The 23,490-nt window shown below is 46.1% G+C and overlaps 1 protein-coding gene across 4 annotated transcripts in view; it reads right to left on the bottom strand.

The window, feature by feature from the left end:
* RBPMS (RNA binding protein, mRNA processing factor) overlaps positions 1–23,490 on the bottom strand; it is a 166,525-nt gene that overhangs the window by 46,117 nt on the left and 96,918 nt on the right. For all 4 annotated transcript variants that reach the window (XM_055124001.1, XM_055124000.1, XM_004606879.2 and 1 more), the window contains exon 5: positions 1,957–2,107. In XM_055124001.1, coding sequence (XP_054979976.1) covers positions 1,957–2,107 — 151 coding nt within the window. The remainder of the gene's footprint in view (positions 1–1,956; positions 2,108–23,490) is intronic.

The raw sequence follows: 23,490 nt of genomic DNA, 5'->3' as shown, positions 1-23,490 counted from the left end.
ACCCTGGCAGGTACCAGCTATGGGAACGAGGAGATGTGCCACCAACAGGGACACTCGCAATCCCCGAGGAAAGACAGTGGCCGGTCACCTTCATCTGAGTCACAGTGGACTGCGTCCTGCAGCCCTGAGCCGTAAGCAGGGCTATATAAAGCAACACACGCTAAGTTTTCTTTTCCCAAGGATACAAGGCTGTTTGGATTTTGTTTTTTAATTCGTTTGTCTTGCCATGAGCAGCGAGGCAACTCTCAGAGCTCTCATGGAAACTATCTGAGCACAGGAAAGGGAGGTGGCAGAGCAGCCCAGCCGGGCTCGATGCTCCGCTCTCCTGCACGTCACGATGCCCAGTTTGTTCGTGAGTCTCAAACTGAAGCTGAAAAGGGAAAAAAACCCCACAAAAACAATAACAAACCATGTAAGATCCCAGCAAGCTGCTTCCCAACTGCGTTCCTTTCCCAGGCATGGAGGGATGCGTGCAGGCAAGGGCACGAGAAAGCAGGCATTTCTCGAGGTTATCTTTATACTCTCTCCTGGCACCCGGGTCAAGAGAAGACATTTCCAGAGAAAAATGAAGTCACACCCAGTGGAGCGACCCGGCATGCAGAGCCAGATTAAATATTCATTCAACTGCTCGTCACTGTAGCAGTGCGAAAATGTACAGGACATGCAGGGTGTGTAGATGCCATAAAAAACTACCCTAAGGTCAGCTGTACCACAAGATGAAATTTCTGTTTAGATTTCTTTCCCAGATAAACAAATGTTCCAAATGTTCCTAGGACATGGAAGAACAAAGTATATCTTCCCCTCTATTATAAATTTTGGCTTCATAGAAAAATTTACTTTGGAACCCAGGATGGTGGGTTCCTTTGCAGAGGGCAGGGAAATTTAATGGGCTGTACGGGTGAAACTCAGGGGCCACTCCTGGCTCAGCACTCAGGCAATGCCAAGGATCAGAGCAAGGCACGCCTTCACCCCTGTACTAACTCTGTGGCCCCAGAAGCTCTTCATTATTAGTTTTCACTGACCATTTGGAGCAGACAAATGACTTTAACTTCCGTAAGACCCTGACTCAGTCTGACTCACCCAGGAAACAGCCTGAGGAAGGAACCTGGGCGGCTTTCACTAAGACCAGCTGATCATCAGGAAAAGCAGGAAGTTCATGTGATTTGGAAACAAAGTCAGGAACAACATGAGAGAGATTTATTCCACGTAAGAGCCGGTCACTTAGGATGGACTGAGTGGCCTGCTATGCAAGCCACCTGTGGCCTGGTATGGCCAGGAAATGGGCAGGCTACTCCCTGCCTCCCCACGGACTAAGCACAAGAAAGAAACTAAGGCACCTTATCCACCCAAAGGAGGATCTGGAGCCTGAAGCACGTTAGGTGTGGTCAAAGGCAGCAATCGGTCACCAGTGTCCTGCTCCAATTAAGTTAAAGCAGGAAGCCCCAAATTCTGTAAAGCTTGGCTGTTGTTTGTTCGCTCACTATTGTATTATTTAGAAATTCATTTATTTCCCCCTGCTCTAGATCCATGGTCAAATTTTTTCCAAAAACAGAACCAATTTCATAAGAATTTGCTTCACTTTTAATGTTCTATTTTTCCAATGCCACAGAACTGGTGATTAGGAAGTGAAGTGAGGGAAGACAGAGAGCCAGTTCTCATATCCAATGTGGGTGAACAAAGAAGCATATATACCCTGGGGCAAACAGGCCATACACAGCTCAGGACAAGGTCAAGACCACAGGAAGGAAACTGACTCGATCCTGCAGTTAAGGTTCTGAGGAGGATGGACCATACTTTGGGACAGCCAATCACAAGCAAGATTGCTGCCTTTGGGCCGGAGACAATGAAAAGAGGCAGCTTCTTTGTGGAAACGGCTGCCCGTCTACAGCATCAACTCATACACAGCAGGCAAATAATATTTCTTTTCTTTCCCAAGTGAAAAGTAGATCAACTTACATGGCTCTCTGGCAATGAACTGAGGTACAGTGTTGGGCAGAGGAGTACTGGGGTTTGGTGTCCCTACTAGTTTGTTCTTGGCCATCTTCGTGTTCGCCTTAGCAAACTCTAGTCGCAGTGTTTGCGGAATTTCAGGATCAAAACGGATGCCCTTTGGAGATAAAGAACAAATGAAAGATGTTTTCATTTCCTGAGCATCAAACAGGAGTGGTGACAAGAACACACATACCACTAACACTGGCTATCAGAGAAAGGTCAGCATACGCTCACATGATCACTACTTACCCAGAGAGCCTGGGGCGGCACCTCACACTGCCTGACCAGAAATCCAGGGAGGCATTGCTTACTTCATTAATGGTGGTTCCAAAGGAGTTTTCTTCCTCTTAACAAAACCCCTCAGGCTTGAGTTTTAAGTACAGTCTAGCACATTTCTAGCATAGTGAAACACTTCAACCAAAGGTGACCAACAGGACAGAGGCCACAGTTACGGCCTGCACTGTGAAGGCATGCAAACGACTGGGCCAAGCAAGTGGCAGGACCTCCCACCCCCTGCCCAACACCCACCCCCATACCCCCACATGCACAAACTCACAGTGCCCCCCCCCAACCAGAAAACTTTCCTCAGCTCAGGCTTCGTGGACTTAAAGACTGAGCAGGAATCAGACATCCTGAAATTTCAGGGGTCAGGGAGATGGTTCAAAAGGCTGAGGCACATACTTTGCATGTAGGCCCAGTCTCAATCCCAGGCACCACAGGGTCCCCCAAGCACCCAATGGGTATGGTCCTACTCCCAACAAAACAAGCAGACTTCAATAAACTGTTTAATTCCAGAGAGGACACATTTATATGCATTCTCAGTGTATCGAGATTTTCATTATGGCTAATTAGTGCATGGATAGAGGTAATTTAAACTTGAGAGTAATCCCACTTATCCTTGACTGCTATGGCAACCTGTACAATACAAAACATCATTCAAGAACCAGATCAAACATGCTAAGATACAAGGTTTAGGCGAGAAAGGTCTACACTGCAAGCCTTCCATTCAAGGACTCTACTCAGAGCATAGTAAGAAAATGATGTGTCCAAAGCTAGGGCTCTCAGTACACTGCACACAGAGACACGCAACAGTCCAAGGGCCAATGTTTGCTTCCAGATCATGTTCTGGAAAGGGGTGGGGTATTCTCAAGTGAGTACTCTCAGAACGGAGATGCTCTGTTCAGGGCATATGCAATGTAGGACTCTGGCTCTCTCTGCCTCCTATCTTTCTTCAAAAACCACCTGGAAAATGAAGAGCTGTTCTCACAAGAAAGGAGAGCGACACCTCTGGCCTTGGAGACCAGGAGGCCGCGCTCCACAGGCCTGCCGCAAAGGTGCGTGGCAGACCCGGGACTGCATGGCTGGGTAGCATGAGGTGCTGAGGGGGTCGCACAAGAGTGACCGAGCCCACCCACGCATGTCCCGAGTGTGATTTATCCATCCTCTTGAGGAAAAAACCAATCAAAGATGGCAGATTGGGGGGCTGGGGTAGGTAGAAATGACCCTACTCAGAGGCCCACAAAACAAAAAGAAAATGAAAGGCTAGTTGGGGTGGGGAAGGTGGTCACAGGTAGTGTTGGAAAAGAACGCTGCCTCTCTCGGGTGTGAGTTTTGGTTTTGATTTGGAAAAGGCTCCATATTCTCTTGTCAACAAAGTGTGTAAGGGGGAAAGAACAACGCAGCATTCTGCAGCAGTCTCTGCTTCCACCCACTTCTCTGTCAAGCTGGTATCACAGCAGTGGCACAACCTCCAAAGATGGCCTACAGGGTTGTGGTGTGCGTGCACCCCCACCTGGTTCGCACACTAATAACTCACCGCTCCTCTGAGGGCGTCCCACCTGCACCCCCAGCCCAGATCCCAGCCTGACCCCTCGAGACCGTGGCCACCACGGCCAGGGCCCTGAAGACCAAGAGCATCCTAGGTATGGTGTCCACTGCCGGCACCTTCGGGACTCGGGCAACGAAGAAGCTGCTCACCTGGGGACCACAGGTGTGCTTGCCGATTACATAACCAGGACTGGTTCTGTGGGGAAGAGGGAACCTCAGCTCCCCAAACATGGGCACCCTGGTCTTGTCCACCCCTACTCCCCTCTCGTGCTGGAGCTGAAACAACACCATCATGTTTCAAACCAAAGCTCCAGCTCCTTAAAAAAAAAAAGAAGTTGAAATGACCTAATTTGTTTGGCAGCGAATTTGAGGCTTAGAATACAATCCACATTCCTCTAACGTCTTTAGCAGCAGGACCATATTTGGAAATCAATATCTCCCTCGGCTAAGTCTCTATCCACATCCTTCAGCCAGGCCAAAGCCAAAGTTTTTAATGCTGTTAAAAATGAGCAGGGGCAGGAAAACGTTCTCAGCAAGGCAAGGAGGAAGATGGAAAGAGAGGAAAGTAGAGTGGAAGTAGTAAGATACCTTGTCCTTTTTCTCCAGGGGGCGGGAGAGAGCACTGTCCAGGGTACCTGAGCTGGGCAGGAGCCAAGATGTCACATATCCATGTGGCATGACCGAAGACCAAAGCACCTGCTCTGCCACTTGGCCACCCCAGGCCTCAGACCTGGTGACTTCAGTCCAAGCCTTATGACTGGAGGCCGCGCTGACTTCACAATCAGTGTGGTCACAATCAGATGACTGGACAATAATAAATCTGTTTTTCAAAATCCATCTTTCCGTTCTGGCCTGTAACGCACCTACTATATAACTGGGGCTGGTTTTGTGTGGAATAGGGAACCTCAGATCCCCACACATGGTCAGCTTTCTTACAATGCACAGAAACCTTCACTCTTCCAAGTGGAAATGGGATCTTATTTATATGATTAGTACGAAGAGCAATTTTCACATAGCAGCAGGACGTCAATTTCAGGGCAGTTACCTATGAGCAAACCTAACTATCCCTGGGGGGCAGACTGGAGTCTCTTCAAGGGGTAGACACTGGTGTCACCGCGGAGGGACCACTACGATCCACAGGGGCTGCACGTGCCGGGGCCCTGCTGGGAGAGACAGAGACTCTCGCAGACTCGCCGCCTCTGCAGTCAGGCGTACTGGAGTCCTCCCGGCAGTTCCGATCTGCACGCTTGGCCCCCGGGCCCCACACCAAAGCCCTCTCTCATGGAGAGGGCACTGCAAGGAGGCTCCTAGGAGCATAAATGGGGCTTTCTGAGCACTGCAGTGGGGGTTCCCTGCCGTGGGGTGAGAGCAGGGGGCACGGTGGGGACAGCGACAGGAGCTCCCAGGAAGGAGGTGGCTGGGTCAGCTAGGACTCTGTTGGCACCCTGACGCTGGGCTTCGGGCCTTCAGAACCGGAGAACGAAACGCCCCTCCCGGAAGCCTGCAGTCTGTGGCTGAGTCAGAGATGCCAGTGCTGGGCTGGGTGGGTTAGCACGGGAGTCGGGCACACATCTCCCAGGACCCCAGGACCCAGAAACACCACCAGCTCACAGCACCACAGCCTCAGGCCTTGGCTGGGAGTGGCCCTGGGCCTCCCAGACAAGAAAAATCAGGCACAAGACACACAAAAGCCTCCCTACGACAAACTTATTTTCCTGGGCCATAGTTCTTAAAATTCCTCACAAACAGCCCCAAGGCCACCGTACTCTCTCCCCTGACTTCAGGGAGTCGCCCCACAAATTGTAATCAACAATCTCTGTGAGGTGAACTGAATCACGCAAACCCTAGTAATGGAGGGAGTGTGGGCCAGGGGGTGGGCTGGCCTGTGACCGGCCGTGCTCAGGTGCATTCAAGGTGATGCCCTAGCTGCTGTACTGTCTCTGCCCCAAGTCCTGGTAACTCTATCTCAAAAACTACAAAACATTAGGGACTCCCAAGGAACATGCAACAATAGCATCTACATACGGAAATGCTCCAAACCAGTGTTTTTCAATTCTATTTGGGAGGGGAGGGGAGGCGTTATTACACAGCGGTGCTCAGGGAATACTCCTGGCCCTGAGCTAAGAGATGAGTTTGGGCACGGCTTGGGAAGCCACATGGGGCTCAGGGACTAGAACCTAAGTCAGCGGAGTTCCAGGCAAGAACCCTACTCGCAGTACCTCTCAGCCCCTTTCAACTCTCTCACATCTGCGGACAGGCACTGGCGGGGAAAACCCTAAACACAAAGCCACTTTTGAAACACTGCTGAGGGAAACTTTTTGAAATTGAACGGGGTAGTTTTCTAAATTCTGTTAGTAATCCTAATACAAATTTTTATTTCGAATTTAAACTAAACTAGATTTTTAGAAGTTAGGAGCTTCGTGGGGACCAAGTGATACAACAGGGTTGAATGATAGGGTCTTTGTCTGCCCTGCACACAGCTATCCAAGCACCTCATATGCCAAGCCCTCCGTGGTGAGGGAGCTGAGGGTCAACAGGTGCTCAGACGAACAAGGACACAAACAAGCATCAATGGCATGGGAGACTGGGTACCAGGAGCGCACCAGAGGAAGGGCTGGAAGAGGAGAAATAGATCGTGTGGTGGTTCAGGAAGGGACTCAGCAAAGTTCTGTGTGGCAAGATGGGGCAGTGAAGGTGGAGGGGCAAGGAGGACGGGACAGGGAGAGCAAGACCCTGCAGGGTGGTGCCTTTCATCCAAACCAGGAGAGAGCACACTGATGTTTGCACTCGGCAGATTTGGGAACATTTTTAAAAACTGAGGACAGGTTATGATGAGACTGATGTTGAGCCATTATCCTTGATTGCTAGCGAGTAAGCATTAGAACCTTCTGGAAGGTTTCCTCTGCTTCTCCTTCATTAGGTCTGGGATGGAGCCTGAGGGCCTGCGGTGACAGTGCTTCAGGAGCCACCAGAGGGTCAGGGAGAGCACTGAGGCCAGAGGAAAAAACAGAGTGACTTCAGAGACCAGAGCAAACCAGACAGGAAGCAATCCCTGCGGCTAGGAAAGTCAGCTGGGGTCTACTCTGGGACGGGCACAGGAAGGTCGGCACCTGAGCTCTGGGCTCCCCCGTAACAACTAAGCGGCAGCTGTTGGGTCCCCACAGTGACCATACCTGTAAATTCTCCTGAAGAGCTAAACTCAGATTGGTTTTCAACAGCAGGTCTGTGGACAGATGCCGGGCGGCAGTTAAGAGGTTAAAAGCCACTGACCAAGAAGGGAGAGAAAGTGAAAGGGGCTGAAACTGGGTCCCCTCCAGACTCCTCCAAGACTACAGGAAAAGTCCCTGAACTTCTCATCAAGGTTTCTTGGGTGCCTGACTATTAGTTTTTTGAACAATGGAAGCAGTCACTGCAAGCAAAAAGAAGGGAAAATTGCATATATTTATATGCAGCTATATTTGGTTAGATGCAGGCTGTGACACTTCCTGTGCTGGGTACCAGGAGGGGGACAGATGAACTCTGAATCCCTTTCCTAGTGGTAACTGTTCACTTGCAAGCTTCTGTTTTCTCTCAAGGTTTTCCTTTTTTTAAGTAATAATTTTCGGTAAGGGAGATACTTTGAGACAACATAACAGTTTTGCATCTCATCAAACTTTCACACCCAAGTATTAACTTTAAGAGATGATTCTTACCTGCAGTAAATAGTGACTAGCTAATGCCATCATCCCTTCTATATTTACTAAGTTTCCACATTAGGAAATACCTACCTTTATGACCCATTTATTATTCTTGTTTTAGTTTGCTCACACTGATACTAATTCAGTTTATTTTTAGAATGCTACTGTCATTTTGGTGCTCAAAATGTCCCAAATTTGTATACATACCCACATCTTCATAAACACAATTTCTCTACATCTATTTATATATATTAAAAAATGAGAGGTAGAGGTGGAGGGGAGAAAGAACAGTGGTCAAGGAGCTTGCTTGTAATACTCTGGTTCAATCTATGGCGCAACAGATGAACCCTTGAGCACAAACAGGAGTGAGCCCTGAGCACAGAGCCGGGAGCTTGACCACCACCAATCTTTAAAATAATTAGGGAAAAAATACAGAAGGGGCTGGAATATGGCTTATGGGCTGGGCACTTGCCCTGCCAGAGGGGAGGCCCTGGGTTCCATCTAATCATGCCCCAAGGCAGAGAGAGCAACAGAAAGACTTAAACTCCACTCTTGCCTGACAAGTCCAATTCTGATCAAACACCACTGGGTTAACCCTCGCTGTCCCTGCCCATATTTGTAGTTTTTCTGAGCGCTAGTTCACATTATCCTGCAAACACCACTTATTTACTCAGCACAGGAATGCATGTAAGTAGTTTCAGGATTGCTAAACAACATCCCTTACCACTGAAAACAAACCCGGGCTGGCGAGGAGTCCATGGGCCCATGCGCCACGCTCTGGAGGGCTGGTTTGACCTCCTGCACTACAGGGAGGCCCCAGGCACCACAGGAAAAGACCCCTGAGCACTGCCCAGTATAGACCCCCCCAAAAAATTCTACAAGTAGACCTATTTCTAATTCAGTATCTATTTACAGTTCTTGTTCATCTCTAGGCTAGAAGCCTGTATCTATATTCAAGAATTATTTGGGTTACTTTTCTCCATCACCCTGACCTTCAGTGTGGCTGGATTATACTCATTTGTATTGGGGGGGTCCCTGCCCCCACACCCACCTTGTCTCCACCATGAGTTCGTAGCAGGTAAAAATTATTTAACTATTTACAAACAAATTTGAGAATAGAACATTTTTCTACTGCCCCATTAATAAACAATTTTATATTTGCTGATTTAAAAGTCACGAAACCTATATATGAACCCTCCTCCATAACATCCTGGGACTCTGAGCAACTTTTAAGGGGAGCTTTCCAAAGGTTTCTAATTCTATAGTCATATTTTTAAAATCTGCAGATTTTACATTGAAACATAAAAACAGAGCACCTGGTTGGCAGGAGCCATCTTCTAAGACTCCTAGCCCTGATTTTTACACTTGGAGCTCCTAGGGAATCATGGGAAGTGGGCCGGCACGCCCTCGGCCCAGATAAATTCGGAGCTGCTGAGAGTGAAACGGACCCTCCGTGCCTAAAGACTTTTGATTCCAGAGACTTCTTACAGCAATGCACTGGGACTGTGAGCTGGGCTATGCAATTTCTGGCAGAATTTTCCCTGGACTTTATACAGAAATCCAAAACTGTGCGGACGCTGCAGCGTCCAACGCAACTTAACATCTATAATTGTCAGCAATGTGAAATGGTTCCTTTTTAACAGGTCTGACTTGGGGGGGGGGAACTCCAAATAATAACAGTGAGTTTTTGTTGAAATATTGAAGGTCATTAAAGTAGCAGCCATTTCTCTGGACTGTGAACTAAGCAACAGCTCCACGCTGGCCGAGAAGAGGAAATATCCCTCTTTCCCGGTAGTTTCCCATTTTCAGGGAGAAACACGGTGTGGCGTCCACCATACTACGTGGCGCGGGAAGGTGGATGAGAGGGGAAAAAAAAGGAAATGGAAAAAGGGAAAAAAAAAGAATAGTTATGTACTTGGAGTAGTGGGGCTACATATCTCTTTATTCTCAACAATGGAAAACTAATTATTAAATGCTTCCTTGGTAGCAGGGCTGTCTTTCTTGGGGGGAAGCTCCAACAACAATAGTGAGTTTTGTGTTGAAATATGGAACGTAATCAAGGTAAAGAGAAAAGGAAGTGAAATTCATCAGTTATACAGTTGGGGGCGGGGGGGGTGGGGTGGGGGTACACTGGGGTTTTTGGTGGTGGAATATGGGCACTGGTGAAGGGATGGGTGCTTGAATATTGTATAACTGAGACATAAACCTGAGAACTTTGTAACTTTCCACATGGTGATTCAATAAAAATTTAAAAAAACAAACAACAACAGAGCATCTGGAGGGCTAAGTCACTTGGCATGCTAACTGCTGGGATGAGTGGTCAGGTGAGGCCTGCACAGGTGCGAGCAGGAAGTACTCCCTGCCTCGGAGAGGCTGTCAGGGACCCGCCCAGGGAGACCTTCAGTCACGTCCAACCAGAATCTGCATTTCTGACACGTCTCACTCTCACTCAGCACTCCTGTGGTTCTGAGGACTACATAACTGACCTCACAAAATACCTCATTTCTTCTGGCGAAATAAAAATTTAGTATGGTATCAGCAACTTAATAAAATTCAACTTAACATGATTACTTTACTGGTTGACACGAACCAAGAAGCTTGTCTGTTTTAGGGCCACAGCCCGCCTCTGTGGGTCTGTGATTGGGCATCATTCCTGGGGGGTCCTCGCTGCGGGGGACAGAAGCCAGGCCTCCGCACACCCACTGGCCATTTGCGCTTTCTTCCTGGCACCAATAAGCTTCTTACTGCCCCCCCTTTCCTTCCTGACTAATTCTAAATAAAACCCCACTTCTGCATTATAGAAGGGGGGAGCCCACACTCAGAAAATTCTGACTAGCTCAGTAGCTATGCTGAAGGGAAAAGCAAATATTCTTGTTTGGGTCTGAGCCAATTAAATCAAATTATTTATAAGAGAAATTGAGACTATTCTATTGCCAAAAATTCTATAGTACTCCCCCTCTAAAAAAGATTTCTAGTGTATTTAAAATCCATTTTCTTCTGTGATAGTCTGCTCCATCTTTCCCCTGCATCAGATTCTCTTAAACTTAACAGATGTGCTCAATAAAAGGCCTCCAGCCTGGGTTCAGGAAATAACTATCAAGAAAAGGGACAAGTCAAGGTCAGACAATACAGACTCTGCCCATGGCACCTCCCCCATCTCTTGGCTGGATCTTGTCCCACCCTCATCCTTGGGATATCCTGAAGGTGTGAGGCAGACTCAATCCAACCTCCAGGCCTGCTTCGGTCAGTGGCCTGAGCCTCCAGGGCTCACCACGCCACCAGATCTGGCTGTTCTCCCCTGTAACTCTTGATGCCTCCATTTCTCTGGGAAGGTAGAGCTTGCTGACCTTCCAGTGAGGAGCTGATGGGCTGTGTAGAATGTGGCTGGGGAAAGGGGCCAGGGGAGCAGTTTCAGGAGAATCGTTACGCAAAGTTGAGGCAAGACTGTGGGTTTCTGAAAATTCTGGCACTCACAGGGAAAACAAAATTCTCACAAGCGAGAACACCATTCTCTTGGTGGTACGGAGTTTTCAGAAAAACGACCCCAGCTCCCAGGAGTCCCTGGTTTCCTTTCATAAGTCGGTGCCCTCGGCTACAGAAACATCAGTCAGCTCCCGCCCGCCCCCCTTGACCTGAACACGTTGCTGAGTGACTCCTGCTGCCTATCCTCATACCCACTGGCCTCGCAGAGTCCCAGGGGAGCGGGATGGGCGGCTGACGGCCCAGAGACTCAGAAACTGCAGGAGGCATAGCCATCCTGCACTTCAGAGACTTTTCCTTCTACTATAAAAAGATACTCGAGTCCCTTCTTGCTAAGTGACCAAACATGGCAATCTACCCACTGACCTTCCAGTGTCTGCCTGCTTACCGAGGCCTTCTCTGAGAACTCAGTCGGATTCATTATGGTTGGGGTATTCGGCCACCCCTGCAGCCCCCTTCCAGGTCTGCGCCCAGGGAACCACGGAGTCCGGTACGCAGCTGCTCTTCCTCCGAATTTCTGGTATATCATGTCTGAACAACAGCTTTGTCAAGTTTATTTTACAATGTAAAATCCCATCTTTTGTGTATAATTCAGTGATTTCTTAGCATAGCCCTGGAGTGGTACAGCTGTCAGGATGTAATTTAGAAGCATTTTCATCACCCTCCAAACTCAAGTTTCCTGTGCTTTCATTCCTCAGTCACTTTCTCTCCTCTCCACTCCCCTGCAACCAGCTCATCTATTTTTAGTCTTTGTGGATTTGCCTCTTTATTCACCCAAGATAATACCTTCAAGGTTTACCCACATTACAGCTTTGGCAGTATTTCAGTAATTTTTAGTTGCTGAATAATATTTCATTGTACAGATTATACTACATTTAAAATATCTTTTTACCACCTGCTGGACACTGGGTTATTTCCATGTTTATGGAAATAAACATGGCTTATGTTTATTTCATAGCAAGTTTCCATGCTATGAAAACTTGGTATACATGTTTCTGTGTAGATGAAATGTCTTAAATTCTCAAAGAGCAAAACAGAAACTGCTTCCTTACTATTTTATTTGCACCAACAGCGTTTTTACCCTTTTCCAACACTTGTCACTGCCTGTCTTTATTTGAGCCATCCTCAGTAGATTAGAAGCAAAACCTCGTGTTGATTCTGATTAGCATTTCACTATGAGGTCATGTATCTTATTTTGGTATTTCTGAGACACACCTGATCCAGCAGCAAGGCAGGACCCTTACCCCTACACTGTCACTCTGACCTGCTAGGCTGATGTATATTAAGATACTTGAGAAAAGAGGGTTGAAAACAAACCTTATTTTTAAGAGTACATTGGAAGTGACCTGGGATTACAAACATTTCAACATATGCAAGGGGAATTAAGTGCAAGGAACAAACTTTCACCGTTTAGCACACAAAGCACAAGTCAGAAAGAGGGGGGGGGGGTGTCTTCTGAAAATTATTAAGTCATTTTCATTAAACCAGAGGACAAAGTTACGTATTTTAAAGACAGTCTAAGGTCTCAGGGGACCAAAACATATTTCATTCTGCGTGTTGTCAGTCCTTCCTTCCACCGGCAGCACAAGAACTACTCCATTAGATTAGCAACAGACGCCATGACAGGTAGATGCAAAACTTTCCCCAAGGGTCTGAAAATAGCTGCCATATTCAGCAAGCAACTTAAAATGAGACAAAGACAAGACACCAAAATCTGGTGGGTCTGCTTCAAAGGCATAGCTGGGCTCCTTCACATACAAGAGGAGAGGGAATTTAAAGGAAGAGCTACATGTTATACAGGTAAATACACATGTTTAGAGGAAAGAAAATGAGGGGAAAAATTAATATCACAATTTCAAAGATCCAAAACTCAATACTATTTCTGAAAACCAAGCAGAAATCTTCTATCATGATAAATAAGTCATAATCTAAGGCAAAACGTGTCATGACTAAACATTTTGTTTCTGGGTCATACCTGGTGGTGTTTGGGGGGTGTTTATGCTTGGGGGAGGTGCTGTCACTCCTGGCAGTGGATCAAGGCACCAGACCCAAACTTCCAGCATGAAAAACACACATTCCAGAACCCTGTACTCTCTCTCCAGCACCAGACATTTTATTTTTTAGACTAACAAAATCATTTTTATTAAAAGAAATTTGGAGGGGCTGGAGTGATAGCACAGCGGGTAGGGCGTTTGCCTTGCACGAGGCCGACCCGGGTTCAAATCCCAGCATCCCATATGGTCCCCTGAGCACCGCCAGGGGTGATTCCTGAGTGCATGAGCCAGGAGTGACCCCTGTGCATTGCTGGTTGTGACCCAAAAAGCAAAAAAAAAAAAGAAATTTGGAGAGATGTGAGGGGAGAACACATGGGCGTCTCCAGAGGAGGAAAAGCAGCCCAAATATTTTTTAAAACAAAACTATGTCTTGGTCAAATTCTAGAAGGAGAGGACCAGCAGAAATTTGGGTCAGCTTTCCCTGTGGCTAGTAGGAGGAGGTTAATCTGCATAAACCGGGAAAACTCCTGTACCGGGAAAACTCAGTACAGATTATTTCCAGGATCTCCCAATCTAAGTACTTTCCACCCAAGCACCCATGGGTAGTGTTTCTCAACACCTCCCCCATCCAGTCCCACCCACCCTCCACCCCATCTCCAGGGAGATTCAGAAATTTGGACCTGGCCATGAATGAAGGCAGCAGGGCATCGAGGTGGCTGCAGGAATGTCTGTTCTGGGAGTGCACCCCATCATAGGCGGGTCAGCACCCTGCCCCTATCTAGCCTGTCTCTTCCATCCCCCCCAACTCAGGTGGAACCAGAGCCAGAATGCAGATTTTTCTGAAAACCCTTGAAGGGAAGACTAACCCTCTTGAAACAGACTCCTGGACAGTCAATGTCCAGGTCAAGCTTCAGGATAAGGAATTTTTCCTGTTCAGCAAAGCCTGATCTTTGCTGGCCAACAACTTCAACATGTAGCACTTGTCAGATGCCCACAGACAAAGGAGGGGTTGGAGAGTCAGGGGCAGAGTGCCTGCTTGCACAAAGCTGACTGGGGTTTGATCCCCGGCACCCCATATGGTCCCCACAGTCCAGCTGGATTCCTGACTGCAGAGCCTAGCCGGATGCAGCTCAAAAACAAAAACCCCACAAAAGGAGTTCACTTTTCGTGTGTGTCCTGAGACTGTGAGAGAAGTTGTAGAGCAAGGCCCAGAACAAGCACCAAGAGAAAGGTTAAGTCTGGAGAGAGCGGGGTATGTGATGCACATACACTGTGTATGCACCATACACAGCCCCCTAAGCATCCCCAGAAGCAATCCTAGAGCAGAGACTGGACTAGCCCTGAGCTCTGCTAAAGTGGCCCAAACCCAGTAACAACCAAAAAACTGAAACTGTGCGGATTCAGTATAAGGTGGCGGCAGGAATGCCCTTCGGATGAAAGAGGAACCCGGGTTTTTAAGGCCAGCCACTTGAGGCATTACTGTGGTAAATGGTCTACTATTGATTGTTCCAACAAGCCAAAAGACAAGCTAGCAATTCTATGGGTTAATAAAGGACATGAACGTACACTCAACTGTTTGGTTGGAGCCCACTAATTAAATAATGATTTTACAGCATAAAGATAAAATAAAAGACAATATAAGCCTCGTAAAAAAAAATAATAAGAACAGACCACCACTCCTGAAAAAGAATGGTTGTATTAAAAATGCAAGTCTTTACAACACAGGTGAAATCAAAATCTTGAAAAAAAAAAAAAAAAAACAAGAAATCCACCTAAACCTAGTGAATCCTAAAAATTAAAAGTCAACAATTCCAGTTCCTGTGAGAGCTGCATAGGTGCCCAATATGAGCTCTTGCTTACAAAGACTACATTGTTTACAGGTAACAATGGAAGTAGCTGTTCCTTATCATAGTTGTGGTTCCCCCTCCCCCTGCTGAAATGAAGGTTGACTAGGATTCCAAAAAGGAACAAACAGTGAGAAGACTCCATCAGATGTAAACTGTGTGTCACACATTTCATACTAAATATGGGCACCACTTGCAGAAAACCCAGGGTTGTTAATCCAACAGGCTGGCTGCTGGGTCACTGCCTGCAGAGAAATCATCAGACCAGCTCCACCCTGGACCTTTTCTAACCCAATCACCTCAAAGTGTTTGTCCTGGATTTCCAAGAATAACCGTGTTTATGGCTCATTGTCCTCCTTGTCTAAGCAGAGTCATTTGAGAAATATGTGTGTATCCCTCTCCATGAGCAATACAGATTATTCCTTAAAAGAGAGACCCCCTCCTGAAGGCACTGTGGGTGTATATGGCACTCAGGTTGACACTGGCTGACTCCCAGTACAGAGTCTTGCCCTACACTCACCAGAAAGCAGTAAGTTTCTTGTTCCTGACATTTAATTATTGGTGGAGAAAATCAGTATTTTATTCATAAACCAGATATTCCATAAAACACAAGTTATGATCCTCACTCAAAAGCTTAGGTGAGAAAAAGGAATAAGGATCTCACATCTAGATAACCAATGGGGTTTAACCCCTTGGCTTCAAGTCTGTATTTCTCTCCGGAGAATATTTTGTAACAGGCTTGGATTTCTATACAACATACGAGCTTGGGCATGATGGAAAAACCGATTATAACACCTTCCTGGCCATCCTGAATCTGGAATAAAAGGATTTTAACCAGTTTCCTAGTGATTAGCTAGTACCCCAAATACAATTCATCCTTGGCTTCACGTTTATTTGGTACACAAACTAAGACCGAAATTCACTTGGGCTCATATATAAGCCAAACACCTATAGAGAAATCTACAAAGTAGGTAATGTATGGCTTCCACAACAGAACCAGCAAGTCTTTGTTTCAGAGGAGGCCCAAGACTAGAAAAACAAGTAGGACAGAAGTATGTGCAAGCTTAATCTAGTTCCTCCTTTGGTGGGGGAGGGAGGAGAGGACCCACCCCTAAATGTCCCCTGGAATTTACCTTCATTCTTTGTTTTGAGGTGCTCGGGCTTACTCCTGGCTCAGGGATCACACCTAGCCAACTCCTACTTTCTTTTGCTGGGGAGCAGGGATATACCAAGTGATACTCTGGGATTACTCCTGGCTCTGTGCTCAGGAATCACTTCTGATGGTGCTCGAGGGAGCATATAGGGTGCGGTAGATAGACCCTGGGTTGGTCATGTGCAAGGCAAATGCCCTACCCACTGTATTATCCCTGCAGCCCCAAATCTACCTTCTTTAAGTGAACAACGTGCCCCATCACACCCCTGTACCTGAGACTACTATGCCCAATTTGGGAACACTAACATAGCAATGGTCTTAATGGTGGACCTTCTTCCACTATTGGAGACTGCTGCGAGAGTTGGTTCTCCACGGGCACCACCATCGACAGGGTGATACTGTAAACGAGGTAACAACTCAGGAAGCACAGCCAACTTGGGGCAGAATTCCCCCCCTCCCAAGAAGCTTTCATCGTGACAATTGGGGGGGGGGGGTGTTGTTTAACTACATTCAAATCTGTCTCCACTGCCAGTGTTGGTTTATAATAACCTTCCTGGAGGGCAAAATGCACTGCATGCGGCCGATGCGCCTACAATCTCTGACGTCTCACATGGTCCCTTGAACACTGCCAGGAGTAATTCCTGAGAGCAGAGCCAGGAGTAACCCCTGATGAGCACTGCTGGATGTGACCCCAAAAGCCAAAACGCAAAACAAACAAAAACCCTTTCTGAACCTCAGTTTCCTATCAAGGATCCATGCTCCTAGGGTTGGCTATGTGTATGAGGGAGAGGAGGGCTATTTCTAGTCAGTGGTTAGAACAGTTTGATACACCCTCCGGCCACTTCTCCTAAACATGGGCAGTTGGGGGTTTGGGGGGAGCTAAGGGGTTTTCCCTTGGGGACTTTCTGGAAAGGTAATCCTACCACTTGACAAAGATGAGAGTCATAACGAGCTCTGAGATTTCCCCAAATGGAGGAAGTAGCAGGAGAACCGAACTGCTGACTATCTAAGCTGGTTCTATGTAAGTTCAGGGAATTCTTTCCTTGACTTCACTTCCCTTGCAGCGAGATGCTGTGGGTCCGCCTACTCTCACCCACTTCTGCTGGCTCCCCCAGTGCGAGTGGTTCATGGGGACGGGCTGGGAGCTGCAGAGACCGGGTCTACCCACCCGGTCTTTGGAAGTGCTTTGGAGATCTCCGAGTCTCTGTTTGACATGACCTTCCAATCCAGCTAAATGCGTTTTTTGCCTCCACTAAAATCCCATTTTTGTTCCCCAGCCACCCCCTGTGTACATAACCATGCCCCTGGAGAATCTACTTTGTATAGGATGACTATAAAACCATGACAAGGTCTTTGAAGAAGCTATAAACTGTATCCTTAACATGTCAACAGAATCCAAGTCAAACAGAGTTTATTTTCCAAAAGGCTGAGAGGGCAAGAGTATTTGAACTTTTGCCACTAAGTTATCAAACTGTCCCAAAACAAATGATTTAAACACTTGGGTGCTGGCGATGTTCTTGAGAGCAGCATCTCCACCTTGCCCTGGCTGATGACATTAGAGCAATGTTTTACAGTGACGCTCCGACATAGGCAATATTACATGGAAAGGAACTAGCAGAGTGCAGATGCTCAGATGTCATTCAGGAAGCTGAACCTTAACAATTCTACCCCTAGCACTTCGAAAGGACACAGGGGCCAACTGCTCTGTTCAGAACAAAGACATGAAGGAATTTTTACAAAGAATGCCCAACAGGGCTGGCAGTGCCAGCACTCCTCACTGTGATCCTCCTAGTTTCACTGCTGGCACAATGAGTATACCCATAAGGAGCCCCTTTGCAGGAGGAAATGGGAGAATAGCCGCATTTACATGCAAAGGAGAAGATGCTCAAACCAGCTACATGCAAAGGGGAAGATAACTCAAACCACATCACACAACGAAGCTCCAAACCAGCAGATGCAAGTGTCCACTTAGTTCTATTTGGGAGTCCTGAAAAGATCTCCGGGTGACGTGGTCAAACTTTTAAGGGGGAGGTGCAAGTACTGATAAGAACCAAACTCTGGGACTCTCAGTAATCAGGCATGCGCCCTCTCGCTGAGCCACACCACCAAACACCCCAACAATCTGAATCATGTAAGCCCATGAGTCTGATGGCTGTCATGCCAACACCCATCAGCAGAACATAATTTTGGTGGCTAATATCACTTATATAATGCACTTCACACCTTTGTAACCTCATCTGAAGTGCTGGTTAGGGTCTGAGGAACAACTTAACTTCCTGTATACTCTTTGGGATCATACTGCAAAGTTTACCTTTGGCCTTTATTAGTGGCTGGTGGAGAAGGGGAAAAACATACCGAAGTACAGGAAAAATAGTGCTAATATATAAACAAACTCCTCCATAGTTGAAAAGACAGATGCCTCAGTCTCTAGTTCCACTGAGAAAGTGTTCCATTTGAAGTCCACTTCTACCCCTACTCTTTTCAGCAAAATGCCCCCTTGTCCACCTTAGGGTTCATGCAGACCAACTGTGCACACCCCGTCAAAATTCAGGTCATCTAAGAAAATTAAATACAAGAAGGGCCAGGGCAAGAGGACAGAGGGCAGGGCATTTGCCTTTCATGCAGACAATCTGGGTTCTATCCCAGGCATCCCATATGGTCCCCTGGCGGGAGTCATTCCTGAGTGTAGAGCTGGAGTTACCCCTGCACATTACTGGGTGTGACCTAAAACTCAAAATGAGAGCTAGATAGAAAAAGAAGACAGAAACAGGCACATCCTAGTGAGTGACTGGGGGGCAGAGGGAGAGAAGTTTGGGGCCATAGCACCTGAACTCAGGGGCCAATCCTGGTAGAGCTCCAGAGGCCATGTGCAGTACCTGGGACCCAACTGGGGCCAACCCCACGCTACACAAGTACATTAGCCCCTGGATTATCTCGCTGATCCCAGTTAGTGATTTTTTTTTTGAGCCGCAGAAGGTAATGCCCACTCTTCAAAAGGAAAAGGCTATGACTAAATATATGAAATTCAAAACATCTTTCCAACAAAGACACACACAGACACACACAGACACACACAGACACACACACACACACAGAGCCCTCCCTCCTCTACTGAGGATAAAATAAGAGGCATGGAGACTACTCAGACCCAGGATCATGTATCACTGCCACTACAGGTTAAAGGGTCCACATGTGGGAAGATCTGTCCTCTGATGAATATAGCAAAACCACAGAATCCAGAAAAGTGGGGAGCAACGGTGCCCTAAACCTGCTTTTAAGAAGCTCTCGCACAGACTATCAAGTACCCGGCAAGCTCGTTCCAATGAAGAATTTGGGGCTTAAGCAAAAAAAGAATGTGAACAGCAAAGTCTAATCTTCGGAAGTTCACTGCAAAGTACTTCCTGCAGTCCACAGAGGCCAAACACTAAGAACTGACAGGGCTCTCACCTTCAAGCAATCCCTGCAAGGCCACTAGGTGGGGATCCAACAAGGCTGATGCTGAATCTGCAAAATGGTTCATCCAGAGAAGCTTTTCCATCCACCAGTATTTAAGGAATGGATGGGTAGCAGGTCTTGGATCTGTAATGAACTCAATGGATTGGGAATGGACAGAGAGGTAGCAACAAGAGTGGGTGACTACTGTTTGTACCGCCATGAATCTTGAAGCTTTGAGAGAACCCAGAACCCTGTGACTTTCCCTGAAAAGCTATAAGAAGTGCTGATGTATCAATTTACCATTAACTAGCGAGAAATCAATATTCCAAAGTACTCTGGACCCACTGGGATGTGGGCGTACACAGCTATTTTTAAAAGTCTGTAGGGGGAAGGTTTAAGGAATAAAAACAAGGGCAAGGTGAGATGGTTCAAAGGGCCAGAGGGATGGTTTTCACATTGCAGTCAGAGGTCCCAGCAGCTCACAGCATCATCAGGTGTGGGCCCCCGTATCCCACAAATGAAAACAAGGCCTTTTTGGAAAGTCAACACAATCATCAGAATTTTTTAACAATTATGTCTACCACTTCATCACAGTAGTGCTTTAAAAAAATAACGATCTCCTTTGGTTCAATCTTCTGACCCTTTGAAATAGGTCCCACTAGCAGAAAATTAATGGCAAGAAAGCTGGAAATCAATGAGTGGTACAACCTGGAAATGAACGGGGCAACCCGGCCCTCACAACTTGATTCCATCGGCTAAGAAGGGGATGAACCTGGGTCACCAGTCACTAAAACTTACCTTTTCCCACCTCACCTCAGTCTCGATTTAAAGACTTACATATTTTCAGAGAAGAAAACACAATAACACACCTTTCTATACAAATCCACTAACTACTCTAATACAACAAATACCTTTTTATTATCATTAAAATCCACTTTGTATGAATCTTTATTGTCAGATTTAAGTGAGGGATAAACCAAGAAGACACAGTGAAATGTTGGAAAATCAACACTGTCCTACTAATAGTGACCTGAGATTAGTCTAAAAATTTTCCCTCTATGTTTGGTCACTCATTTATTCAGCATTCTACAATGTGTAAGCAGCCGGATTTCTCTTTCATACACTTGTTTGCTTTTTTCACTGGGGTGTATTAAGACCTGTAACCTTGAATAATCTTTTGTCTTCTGTTCAATGTTCCTTTATTTGAACATTATATTGGCCTGCTAAATGAATGCCAAAGCCAAATAAAAAATTATACTGTAAAACTGTGTGAATCCCTATTTTTATTCGTGCTTCTGAAAGTGTAGCAACGTTTTCATATTTTACTGGTTTTTGCTCCTTTACTATAAACTTTCTGCCTGAGAACATGACATGAATTCTTTTCCATCAAAACTTACTTTCATTTCCCATTATGTTTCCAAGTTTACTCTTTAAGTTCTGTGTATTTATTCATTCAATTTCTTTGAGTGATGTTTTATGTAAGGCAAACAAAAAACAAATACAGATTCACATGATTCAAGTAAATCCAGAGGTAAACAGTAAGAATTTTCTACTCAACTATTTTCTGTGAAAATGATTCTTATTTTTAAATTCTAGAACACAAATCTTTAAAATTAACTTGCCATACACAGGCTAGCAAGCAAGCAAGCAAACAAAAAAAACGTATCTTTTTACATAATGTCCAAGTTACTCAAGCACTACTTAGGTTTTCAAAACATTCTCAAAATGAAACTATTTACTTCATTTTTAGAAGAGAAATTTTCGTCTTGAAAATAGTCTAGGGGCTGGAGTGATAGCACAACGGGTAGGGCGTTTGCCTTGAACGCGGCTGATCCGGGTTCAATCCCTGGCATTCCATACGGTCCTCTGAGCACAGCCAGGAGTAACCCCTGGGCAATGCAAGGTGTGACCCAAAAAGAAAATGAAAAGTCTAGTTTCTTTTTCTAAAAATTAAACAAATTTAATTATAAAAATCCTGTATTATAAAAATCCTATAATGCTGATATTATTCATCAAAATTGTTTTCTTATTCTTATTTCCACATTAACGATGCAGTAATAGTCACATTTTCTCATGTTTTAGAAGCATTTATACACAGAAAAATATCCTTGATTATTTCATTCTATCACTTAAGTCTTTCAGTGCTTCCATTTAATAATTAAATATCTGTTAAGAATAGCAAGAAATACTTGCAATTTACTCTAATGAGTACCTAAAACTGTATATACGTACAAAGAAATAGAGCACAATAACTTATGTAGGTTCTTTCACACAGAGTAAAGGTACATTGACAGGTCTTTAACAGGTCAATGTACCTTATTCTACATGAAAGAGCCTTAGGTCCAGCCCTCACTCCTCTGGGCTTTACGACACAGTAAGACAAGGGTTTCAGTTTTATGAGGGCGCCAACGCTAAATCCAGGCAATCAGAAAACATGAGACCAGAATCTTTCGTATATTCATTCATGAAAAATTAAGAGCGACTCCAGCAACAGACAATGAGGGATCTGAGGTGCCAAGGTCCAGAGTGACCAGCCACTGTGGCTTCCTCAAAAAAGCAGCCCTACAGCGAAGAGCTCAGGGCATGCCACAGGGCTATCTTCTACTTACACTGACTAGATAGGGAAGCAGATTCTCAGCATTGCTGAAATACCTAAGAACCTGGAGGAAGGGCAAGGTCAAAATGAGATAGCATTTTCACAGGGGAGTGGAGATAAGCTTGAAGAAGCAGCCCTCCAAACAGGCCCCACTGCCAAATGGAGGCCCTTTCACAAGCTTCTCAGCTGACGCAGGGCTAAGCGGAGACTCCGGCTACCTGCGCCCCACACACCTCTGTGAGAGCCTGGGTCCTGCACCACACTGAAGGTCCTGGTCATCTTGCCTTGAGCTTAGAATTTATTTTACTTAGTGGCAGGCTTTTCTTCTTTCTTTTTCCCAGTTTCCACACACGTGTTGAATAGATTTAAAACAAACATTTCTTCAGTCAAAGAATTCAAGAATTTTAAAGTCCTCACACATTCTATCTTAACAAATGTGTTGAGAGCAACTTTTCAATGAAGGGCTGAACCACACGAGGGCAAACCTGAAATAATTTGAAGTGTGGGCTCAGGGGTCTGACTCAGGGGAAGCGCGTCTGCCATGTCAGCATGGGGCTCAGAGTCAAATCCGAGCAGCCCTGCCGTTTCTGAACCGAGGCACCCAAGAGTGGGCTCTCTTGGAAGACCCCAGACAAGTGTGGAAACTGAAGTGTCTGGGAAGCCTCAATCAAGCCAGATGTGTGCAACCTTGGGTATTGGCAAGAGCAAGGAGAGGTGGGGGTGGATGACAAAGCGCCAGGTCATATGGAGAGCAGAGCATGGAAAAATTTACCAGGAAAACTTTATAAACTCTAAAACCTACAATTTGTGAGCTATTTTCCTTCCCGCCCACCCGCCCCTCTCTCCCCTCTCTCCCTCCCTCCACCTTCTCTCCCTCCCTCCCTCTTTTGCTCCCTCCCTCTCTACAACTTCTCTCCCTCCCTCCTTCCCTCCCTCCTTCCGTGATTCTGGGTTCTGAGTCACTTTTGGTGCTGAAGTTTATGGAAGGAGGAAGGGAGCTGGACTGAGCTGTCTGACCTGAAGCTGAATGCTACTGCTGGGAAAAAGAGAAACTAAGAGTCTGAAGCCTGTCAGCACCATGAAGGCTCTCGATGAGCACACAAGAGTCCCCACACTAATGACATCAGAAGACCACCTTTAAGCTCTGCAAGTGGAGAATACGCACGTATAGACAGATCAAGCAAATAAGCACCAGATAGGAATCATGATCTCATCTGGCAACCCGAGATAATTCCCATCCAAAAGTTCCAGCTGGGATCACACCAATTGGGCCTCTTCAACCACACTGAGCAAAAGCAAGAGAAACTTAAGGAGAAAAATTTAAAACTGATAAAAAACATATTGACACGGTGCCTGCTGAGTGAGGGGGAGTTGAGACAGACCATCTGGAAACTTGCATTTGTGAAAAATCTTATTTAGTGGAAATAATTCACCTAACATACAAGTTGTACAAATAACAAGATCAAAAGTCCTAACTTGCACAAGCTGACAG

Source organism: Sorex araneus, chromosome 1, assembly GCF_027595985.1.
Source record: "Sorex araneus isolate mSorAra2 chromosome 1, mSorAra2.pri, whole genome shotgun sequence".
Classification (NCBI taxonomy): domain Eukaryota; kingdom Metazoa; phylum Chordata; class Mammalia; order Eulipotyphla; family Soricidae; genus Sorex; species Sorex araneus.
Note: the sequence above shows the minus strand (reverse complement) of the source record. Positions and strands in the feature narration are given on the sequence as shown.